Consider the following 11,260-nt stretch of genomic DNA (forward strand, 5'->3'; position numbering starts at 1 on the left):
GTAATAAATTTATAACAAAGGGGGTTAAGTGCTAAATCATAAAATCACCGTTAGTGAAAATGAAGTTTTCCCAAATGATGTGTAAAGGTAATTATTGCATCATGTATCATCTTAACATTGAATTAACAAATGTCTAAACTTAGTCACGATGAGAGTCTAATTAAAAGCATTTGGTATTAAACAAATTAAAAAAAATTATTACATTATAAGTTATTTTGGATTGAATTTTTTATTGCTTATATATAAGTGACGAATTAATTTAATCAAGCAATGCTCTACCTTAGATAGATATATTATTATATTATATAGACTGCAATAGGCATCATTGTTAAATTGTTCTTTCATCTACAAAACAAGCCACCAACCGTTGTTCATTGGTTGGAATCTATACTTCAAATATATATGGGTTTGTGCATAATTACCAGTTAAGGGCATGACCTCAACATACTACATTAAAACTCAAGTCCCTTCCACTTAGAAATAGCTTATATTAACTAAGGAAATAATTTATTCCAAAGGGAGCTCTACAAGATTATTTCTGTAATAGGAGGAGATAATAATTAATTTATTATTCTTTCATATACAGATACACAATAGGAACCATGCTAATTAAAGTTAGATCTTAATTGCTGCCTAAAATACCATATACTAACAGATATCTTTAGTAGTGAAAAAAAAAAATCAAAAGAATGTAAACTGTTCTGAGCCCTACCAAATTGATCACATTTTTTCTAACTAAAAATTAAATATTTTTTTAACTGATTCAAGAACCAAATGTTCTTTCAAAACCATTTCGGTTTAAGAAACAATCACTTTACTAATTCAGTTCGATTCAAGATAAAAACCAAACCGTGTTATATTTTTCTGAAGCAGTTCAAAACACTAAACCATTTTCAGTGTAGCGATTTAGAAACCGAACTATTTTCTAAATCAGTTCAATTTGCCCAAATCAAATAACTTCTTGATTTTATTTGGTTCGGTTGGGTATAAAAAGCAGAACCGAATCGTGGACACCGCTGACCTTTTTTGACACATAAAATCATGCAACCCGTTGAAAAAATTATGCAACCAGTTGTTTTGCATATACACACAAAAATATAGATATGGTACAGCTAGATTTAGCTAGTTCGTGAAATTTCGTTTGAAAATGGGGTTAGGTAATTGTTACACGAAATCAGTATGCTTGGAATTTAGAACCCCACATGTCAATAAATAAACGACACCTTAGCCCTTAGGCCTTAGCTGTACGTACTCCGCGTTACAGAAGAGCTAGTCGTGCAGCTTTTCAACACTTGCTTCTGTTTGGATCTCTTTCTCATTCACTCATGTGAGTTGTCACTAGGGATGAAAGTGAGCTGTGCTGGATCAAATTTTGTTCTGACAAATTCAAGTTTATGTCAAAAAATTTCAATTTAGCTTGACCCAGGCCTTTTACTTAGTCTGGCTTGGCTCGTTTATAAAAAAATAAATGACTTGGCCTAACTCATTAGCTTGTTAATCTTTGTGTGAATCAAGTTCACAAAATACTTAAATTTTGTTGCTAAATCAAAAATCACAATTTCAACGTCCAAACAGAATTATGAATCACAACAAAACTCATCACAACCTGTATTTAAGTAACTTTCAAAAGCAAAATGCTCAAACTAAATAACATATATTTTATAAGCTCCAACAAACAAATCCATACTATGTAAATTAAAATAACTACATGAATCCAACAAACACATCATGATGCTTGTAGTAAGTATAACTTCTTCCAAAAACCTTTTAATATATTCTTATACACAATCTAACATGTTGAGATATTGGTTCCTCCTACATAAGAAATAAAGTCAGATTTCTATTATGTAATCGAATATAATTGAGTTATAAATAATTGCAATTGATTAAATTTATATCTTTTGTTTTTTTCAAGACATACTTATTCTATTTTATTTTATTTAAAATAAATAGTATAATATATGCTGGCATGTAGGCTTAAAGGCCATGCCTTGTGAAAGTCAGCCTACGGCCTATTTATTAAACAAGTTTTTTCAAGGCCCAAGCCCAGCCTTTTTTACGAAATATACTAGGTCAGGTCTGGCCTAATGTAGGCCGAGCCATAGGCCCTTGTAGGCCGGCCCCGCCCAGTTTCATCCCTAGTTGTCACACATTCATTCAAATATTTAGTTTTTGTTTAAAAAAATAATGGACTCCACCGTATCTTTGTATCAGCTGCAGAAAAGAAAACTTTGCAGCAACTGCTGAGATACAAAACCTATAATTTATATGAGATTTAATTTTTTTTTGGTAAAATATATATATGAAATTTAAATTTCTTATTTAACGGGAGAAATTAAACTTTTGCAGCTGACCCAAATGATTGTGGGGCTCGCCGTCAATTTTTTTAAATACTTCAGTAATAAGGAGAATACACTTCTGGAGTCATATGAAAAGTGTATTTCCTAATATATATATATATATATATATATATATATATATATATATATATAGTAAATACTATTTTTGGTCCTTGACAATATCTACGAAATCCTTTTTTGTCACTGGCAATAAAAAAGGACCAAATTGGTCTCTAAAATTATGAAAAAAGGGCCAAGTTAATCCTTATGTCAACTCCTCCGTCACTAACGTGGCCCTTTTTACATACTGTTAGGGACCAATTCGGTCCTTTTTTATTGCCAGGGACTAAAAATGATTTCGTAGATATTGTCAGGGACCAAAAATGGTATTTACTCATATATATATATATATATATATATATATATATATATATATATATATTGGATCCCTTTTTATGTGTAAGAATTTAGAATTTTTATGCAAATTATGTATTATGGGTAGGATGTATTTATAATATAAAAAATAATTTTTAATATTATAACTATATACTTTCAGGAATACATAGTTATAAGAGATATTAAAAAAAAATTAATATTATAATTATGTAATTCCAAAATACATAGTTTGCAGGAAACTTTAAATTCTTGCTATATGAGAGCCTATTATCCCATATATATTGTCTTACTCTACTTTTTATTTTATATTTATGTATTTTCCTTTCCATTTTCACTTACTTGACATGTAATAATTAATCACCAGCAAACTAAATTATAAATTCATATTTTTATTCAATAAAATAAAATGCAAATATTATATATGCTTCGCTTCTCTTTATATATAGTTAAAGTAGTTGATTAGGCGTTTACCAAAAAAAAAAAAAGAGTAGTTGATTAGGCAAAAATGGATTTTTCTAGTTAGGAATTAAGTTTAATGACGAAGCTTTTAACAAATAGAAAGGGTTATGGAAATTTATTATGCTAAATAATTAGAACTTTATTCACTTCATATATCTAATAATCTATATACAGAAAACTAAGTTGTAAAGTGGTCATTGAATAAAAGAAAGACATAAGCTCTATTATATATCTAAAGTTTCAACGAAATTGTAATTTAGTCCCCAATTTTTTTTTCATCTTAATCTCAACATTATTAAATCGTTTAATGTTATCTTTTTTTGTTAACAGAAAGTGCTAACATGCATATAGATATAACTAGTTGATTACCCGTGTGATGCACGGAGAAAAAAGAAATCGGTTTGTTTGTCCCGTAAATGAATTAATAAGAAAATCGATTTGTTCGTATGACATAAACGTGTAACTTTTAAGGTAGGAACAAAAAAAGAATATAATAATTTAAACACAGTAAATTTCATGGTTGACAGCAAAATCTCCATTAAAAAAATCTAAATGTCATGTTGACAGCAATATAATAAGAAATATGCCCAACCGATACTCACAACAGTTGTAAAATATCGTCCGCCATGCACTATTGGTATTTGCTACTGTTCGAAATGAATCATAAACAATAATTGGAAAAGAAAAAATTATTGAAGGGAATTATATAGTTTATGGCAGATGAATAATTCAGAATTACAATAAAAACCTTTGACTCTGAAAAATGACAAGGGTATAATATACTGATTGTGCCTCGAATACTGAATCTGCATAACAATAAAAAATTAGTAGAAAAATAGGCATAACAACTAAAGGAAATCAACAAAGAAGATTAAAAAATATTTTCTGATAAAAAATTGAGATCTTACCTGATACCAAACAACAATGTTATCTCTTTGTAGAAATAACCAAGTATACTACACTAATCTTTGAAATACTTCCTTGTAGACGATGTTAAAGGTAGTATTTGTAACGCAACCATTTTCATCAAGTATCAGCATCTTCAATCCATGTCTGCTCTTTACTCTAGATAGTGCCATATATGATTGCCCATGAGTGAAGACAGGCCTAGGAAGATAAATGCCAACATGAGACAGCGACTGTCCTTGACTTTTGTTGATAGTCATCGCAAACGAAACTACCAAGGGGAATTGTCTTCTTTGGAAGTTTACTGGAAATGTATGACCCGATGGGCTGATCGTCATTCTAGGGATTAACACAGTATCTCCTATTTTGTTTCCTGTAAGAACAATTGCCTCAACAACATGATTCTCCAACTTTGTAATAAGTAATCTCGTACCGTTGCATAAACCTCTTGATTGATCAATATTTCTCAATAGCATCACCGGTACTTTAACCTTCAAAGTTAATTTATGATCAGGAATCCCCGAACATGAGAATGTATTTAAGATATCAGGGGAGATTTCGTCATCCTCAAGAGATGAATTACCGTCTTGTTTCAAAACCTTATCTGAACTCAAAAATGTCCTTTCTTCACCCGGAATCACAGCCATTAGGTACTCGTTTAACATGGTAGCATCGGACAATTTAGGAGTCAGAAGAGCACGTTCTTTAAAGATAGTAGGATCTAATATATTATCCATCAGATTCGGGTAAACAAAATCAACAATATCTGAAAGTGGGTCTTCTGTACCTTTGATCAACAATTCATCTGGAATTGTTATAATAGATTCTCCATCAACATCATCCCCAAGATCACCATCTCCTATTTTAAGCAGCCACTCAAAAAATTCTTTTATTTCCAACAAATTATTAGTGCTACTTCCAGAATTGAGACGCATGTTCTTGGTCAAAGATAACAGATGACAATGGGACCATAGATAGGAAGAATTGATGGTTTCATGAACTATATCTTGTCTACTGCCATTTGGAATGACATGTAATATTTGCCGAAAGACACCTCCTAGAACGACAACTTTTCCACCAAAGGGCATATCAACATAGTTGGTATCATTAAATCTAAGAACATCTCTAAGTGTTCTATCAAGAGCCTCAAAGCAAAATTTGTGTACCATCGGTGCTTCATCCCAAATGATTAACTTTGTTTTTGACAACAACTCTGCCAAAGTAGAATTTTGTTTTATATTACATGTTGAATCTTCGGTGATCTGTATAGGAATACGAAATCTAGAATGTATCGTACGTCCTCCAGGAAGAAGAGGGGAAGCAATTCCGCTAGAAGCAACATTAAGCACTATTTCAGCTCGAGATCGAACAAATGCTGACAGAGTGTTCCAAATAAATGTTTTTCCAGTCCCACCAAAGCCGTACAGGAAAAAAAATCCTCCTTTACCTGCCGAAACAGCTGAAATTATTTTGTCATAAACAACCCTTTGCTCATCAGTGAGTGAATTCAGTAGTCTGTCATGCTCTTCTTTCAAAGAGAATCTGTCATACAAAAATTCATCCATCACCAATCTATTCTGCATATCCAATAAAGATTCATCGATGATGCTCGGCATGGATGGGTAATCAGAGAGGCATTTACTGTTGCTTTGCAACACCTTATCGATTTCTGCAAGGGTTATGTTTTTTATAGAATCCTCTGTAAGCAAATCATCTGAAAAATATTGAAAAATACAAAAAAAAAAGGATTAACAAAGATAAAGTTGGTGAGAAGAGAAATTATGAACAAAGCAGAGGGTGTGAAACGTAACGAAATTTTTTAACCAAATATTAAGAATAGGACGGTGTATAATGTATAGATGTAATTTTATTATGAAGGAACAAAAAATGCTCACATTTTTTCGAAGGCAAGTGAATTAAACATAAGCAAACTGTTTGCATAAATGAATGCACGATACAGAACGACAAGAATATTAATTATAGTGCACAATACACATAAATGAATGCACAAAATTTGTTCCGGACAATTACCTTCACGTCCAATTCTTTGCCTATGCCGATAAAGAACATCGTCAGATAGTAATTCCCAGCATTTTTGGAAAACATTTTCAGGCTTGTTCATTGAGTTACCAAATAACAATAAGGCAAACAAATTTCTCAGATAAGTTGCTGACCCCCAAGAACTTGCCTCCTTAATTGCATCAATGTACTCATTGTCATCATCCAAAAGCCCCAAAGAATAACAGACATCCTTATATGTAGGAAAAAGCACCCCATTGACCGTTCTCAAATCTTCATAACTTGTACAACCCTTTTGAAAATTAAGTAAAGTTCGGAGATAGGAATCTTCTCCATTATTGGCAGAAAAACGATTTATTCTTCCAATTGAAAATCCTTGTTTTCTGGGATGCCATTCATGCGTACTTTCTTTATATACAAATTGAGTTGGATACTTGATGCTCACCGGCAAGTGTACCGATCGCACAAGTAATATAGAAAGTAACTAAAGTATCGTCTCCACAGGGATTGGGTCGAATATCAATTAATCGTTCCTTTCAAGAATGGAAGAGTTCAAAAGGGTTTTGACAAATATTGTCGGTTAGTGTAAAATTGAGAACTTAAAATAAAGACTTGTTTTTGAATTTTTAATTATGAGAAAAAGACAATAAAAATGAGAATTGATTTGTAAAAATGAGAAAAGTATTGTAGCTAGAGCGCACTCACCTTATGATCCCCACTTCTTATTTTGGATTGACTTACAACATTCATTTATAAAATTACTCGAATAAATTATTATCTAAAATAATTAGTTAAATCTCAATCCCTTAGCAATTTAACCCTTTAATCTCAATTGGAATCCTAATCCCTTAGCAACCCCTCATGAAAATTAAGCGATGAACTCAATAATTTAGGCATCCGCAATTCAATACACATCTATTCCTAGCATGCATACGAACCGTTATCCTACCCCCTTTCAGGATGAAAACCCCAATATCCCTATCTAGGGTTCTAACCCTCAGACTATTATCAACTATTAGAGTGATCAATTTTAATAAAGAAAATATAAATTACGAACAGGGTAGAGATAAAGATAATTATATAAACGAAGAATTATAAATCAATCCAGCGTAAAAAGGGTTCACAGAGGGCTGGTGACCCTAACTACAATAAAAAGAAACTAGCCAAGCATAATCATGGCTAAAAATTCAATATTCAATAACAGCATAAAATTAAAGTTAAATAGATGAAGAAGAAGAATTGTGGAAGAATCCTCCTGAGCACTGCCGTCAGCCTCCTTCTGAATGGAATGCGATCCCCAGGGTTCTGTTAAGAGGATATATTTATAACCTTGCTTCTTTCTTCCAAAATTACCCTTCGCGCAGCACAATCAAATTTCCCGCAAACCGGCGTTAGTTGGCGCCGGTTTGGCGCAAGTTTGCGCCGCGCCTCTGTCTGATATAAAAAGTCGGAACCAGATTCTCGAAAAGTGGCGCCAGTTGGCGCCATAGTGGCGCTACTTGGCATGGAATGGCGCTACTTGGCTTCATGGCGCCACTTTGCTTCACTTGGCGCTGGTTGGCATGGTGGCGCTAGTTTGCGCCATTCTGGCGCCAACTAGCGCCAATTCTCTAGACTTTGGCCTATGCGACATGATGCAACATGGAACTTTTCTGTGTGTGGAGTCGCGTTAACAGGCTTTTTATAATTTGTAATTTCCACTCCTCTTTTTTCTGTAAAAACACAACCAAAAGGTGAATATTATTGACATAGAAAGAATCAATATAAATAGCAAATATTTATTTAAATTGCTCTCTTATGACTCAATTCTTATCAATTTTAACACAGAAAAACCACACTTGCCAGAGGCACATCAATACTCTGCATAAGTAAGATTCCTACCTTCTTGATATTTTTTATTTGCATCCATCCAAGACTCGAACATTGATTGTCTAGACTCCGCCCCAGTCTTGACATCGGTTATTGAAGCATGATCACTAAAAACAACGCTTTTTTCATTGGGTAGGTGAAATGGCAATCGCTGAACAGGGGGGAATCTGTAATGAATCTCAAATCCGAATATTCTCCAAGCAGCTTCACATGCGGACACATACCTATCATATATAAGCAATAAATTCAAATTAAGTTAGAAAAGGTTATTCGAAGTAACGAAAGGAAACATAACCGATATGAATTCAACAACCTGCAATCATAAACATTTTGATTTCATCATCTGAATGATTTATAGCAGTTGTCACCATGTCTTACCCTTTATGGATGTATTTAAAGAGATATTTAATGGCACTACTCTAACAAGTATATTCAACATTGATATGCGCTTGATATTTTAGAAGTTTTGCATTATACGGCACAACATAACAGTTATCAAGTTCAACGCCGTTCTTTTTGACAACACTCCCATCATTTCTTCTTCTATAACGAGGGAATCCATTATCATCAATAAAAGTACGGGAGCAGAACTTCTTGGGAAATTTCTTTGAACAATGTCCGTTCTTCATGCAAGGAGACTTGTAATTGTCAGGACCACAGGGTCCATGCATCATATAACACGTGACAGCTGCAAAAAGTGAAGGATTGGAATCTTTGTTAGGAATCTCAGCTGAAATCAAGTTATCAATGTCAAGTCCAGTATTAGGCTTTTTGGAGGGATGCAAGAAAAGTAGAATATGAGCATGAAGCAGTCCACGTTTCTGAAAAGATAAAAATATACGCACTATCTTTTCGGTTGTTTACACTATCTTTCTGGTTCTGCTGATGCAACGGCACTGTCGCAAGCCTTGTCAAATAATCTTTCATCCTGCATTTAAAACAAATATTTTGAAAAAAATCAAATCCATTGAAACGCAGAATGAGAACAACAAAACCTAAATAGAAATAATAATGTTAATAAAAAAAATTAACTCACACTCGTATCCACAACAGTCTTAAGGAAGGATGTGATTACAGGTTCGCTTATACATACTTTAGAAATCTGATACTTAGGCTCACTGTATGAGTCCAAATTATTATTTTTTCACATTCACTTTAAACAACATGGATTTATCAATAAGAACATTAAGTTCCTTAGGATAGTGCTCCAAATCAACACCCTGCAAAAAAATATTAATGAAATTTTAATAAGAACTTTAAATGAATAAAAAAATGAGTGGAATAAGAACACAAACCCTTTTGAAATGCTGCTCACGTAAATCCGCAGCACTCATGCCCAACAAAGCGACACAATCTCTATCAAACAGAATGAAAGATGCAGAATCAGTGTGATCCACAACTCTCAACTGCACACAAAATCTGCAACACATGACCACCGATTGTGTTATTTATAAATAAAACGAACGATGTAATAATAACAACAACAAAAATAGATATAAAATCTTACTTTGGATAATAATCATCCAAATGTTTTTGGCAGTTTTTACAATACCATTTCTCGAAATCTTCACAAACAGAATATGGACATTTATTACAGGACTTGTACCACCAATTATATTTGCTCTCAATCAATTTTATGGTTCGATAAGTAATGCAAGTAGTAACCTCACTGCAATTCTTAACATCACTGATACACTTCCTTTTCGTCTCTTTCAGGAAATCATTCTCAAAAGAATATGAGGACTGACTTGATAACTGAGACAATGTGTAAACGCTATCAATGACATCAGACGAAAGCCTAAAAAATAGCAACATTACAAATAATCAGCGATAAATAATAAAGAAAAGAGCAGAATAATGAAATAACAACAGCTCGCACCTTTTTTTGAAGTCGACAATTCTGGTACATTGGGATCGATAATTATCCTCGTCGTATACTTTGTATTTGTTATTCCAATTTTTCCTTTAAAATTTATTATCAATTTAAAAACCATAAGGAGGGAAATAAACTAAAACATTCCATTATGAAATCATAATCAAATATATAAGTGAACTCACCCCTGAAACCCTTTATTCTAGCAAGCTGAACTATCATCACGTTTTGAGGAGACTGATTACTCCCCAAAAATTGTTGCACCTGGTCCACGTAGTCCTCCCAGAGAGTGCACTCGAGCTTGTGAGCCCTACTTGCACAGTTTTTGCAACAAATAACGAAATAGAATTTTACATCAAATGAACATAACACATAACAAATAACCAATAGATACCTGAGATTATCAAGCTCCACGACTACCATTTTTGTCTTCCTACCGGAGATAATATGCTTACGAACTTCCCCTATTCCAGAAACTAAACCGATGACATCTACACATTAAGGATGGTTAGACAGATGATATCGTCACACAAACAACAAAAGCATAACTTACAGCATGAACAGGTCAAAATCTACAAACCTACTAAATAAGGGGAATCAGAAGACTCTTTCTTTATAACGTCAAAATCTACAAAATCAAATCCATTGGTGGGAATAGCAGAATCAATAGTGGATTTTACATCAGTCCTCAAGTTGAAAGACAAACGATAATCATGCTTAGTTGGCCTGAAACTACCACTATTCAAACCAACTCCAAAAAATTTTATGAAATAAACTTCTCCTTCGTGAATTTTTTTACGGATATGCAAAGAACCCTTGACAGCAGCATGGACCCTTCCACCCTACAAAACGCATGCATAGATTAGTACATTTTAAAAACATGGACCGCAAACCAACACTAATATAAAAGAAAAACAAAAACAAATACCTTTTCATCTAACAGAATCATCTCTACGTTGTCGTCAAAATGTTTTTGCTGAAAATTAGGAACCTTCCATGTTCTAACAACTCTAGCCTCAATCCTCCACTCCTCCTTAGTAGGATTAAGATCCTTAATAAAATTATACTTGGAATACATAACCAAACGTATATGAGGTAATATTGGCTCAAAGCCTTTGAGGACAAAGAAAAAAACGAAATAGAGACGCTACAAATGTGCCCAAAGAAGCTGATCAGCAAACGAACATATGTTGTTCCAAATACCTATTTATACACGAATATGCACTATTCGGTTACAAAATGGTCATTTAATTATTCGATTTAAAAATTAAAATTCGATTTTTAAAAGAAATTCTTTTCCCACCATCCATATTTCAAAATTTTAAACCATTTCAAATTTTGAATTTTAGATCAGATGACCAATTCCAACATAAAAAGCAATTAAAATAGCTGATTTCTT

At 33.0% G+C, this 11,260-nt stretch overlaps 1 protein-coding gene across 1 annotated transcript; it reads right to left on the bottom strand.

Annotated features, from left to right (window-relative positions):
• Positions 1–4,150: 4,150 nt before the first annotated feature.
• On the bottom strand, positions 4,151–10,939 carry LOC133307903 (uncharacterized). Its single transcript, XM_061508467.1, has 11 exons — positions 10,790–10,939; positions 10,442–10,703; positions 10,256–10,352; positions 9,496–9,786; positions 9,284–9,407; positions 9,153–9,208; positions 8,853–8,916; positions 8,466–8,755; positions 7,979–8,212; positions 6,132–6,400; positions 4,151–5,814 (listed from the first exon to the last, which is right to left on the bottom strand). Exons 1-11 carry the CDS (start codon positions 10,937–10,939, stop codon positions 4,151–4,153), a joined length of 3,501 nt encoding a protein of 1,166 aa, XP_061364451.1.
• Between the last annotated feature and the right edge of the window lie 321 nt (positions 10,940–11,260).

This window comes from Gastrolobium bilobum, unplaced genomic scaffold, assembly GCF_033153095.1.
Source record: "Gastrolobium bilobum isolate Gb01-03AN ecotype WA unplaced genomic scaffold, APGP_CSIRO_Gbil_v1 utg18130, whole genome shotgun sequence".
Lineage (NCBI taxonomy): Eukaryota > Viridiplantae > Streptophyta > Magnoliopsida > Fabales > Fabaceae > Gastrolobium > Gastrolobium bilobum.

Bases quoted from the DNA above. Each gene is read 5' to 3' on its own strand.
- LOC133307903 (XM_061508467.1), bottom strand. From the start codon at position 10,939: ATGTATTCCAAGTATAATTTTATTAAGGATCTTAATCCTACTAAGGAG. The intron at 9,787-10,255 runs GTATCTATTGGT...GCTATTTTTTAG, and splicing joins GTGGAGCTTGATAATCTCAG to GCTTTCGTCTGATGTCATTG. The intron at 9,408-9,495 runs GTAAGATTTTAT...CATGTGTTGCAG, and splicing joins TTGGATGATTATTATCCAAA to ATTTTGTGTGCAGTTGAGAG.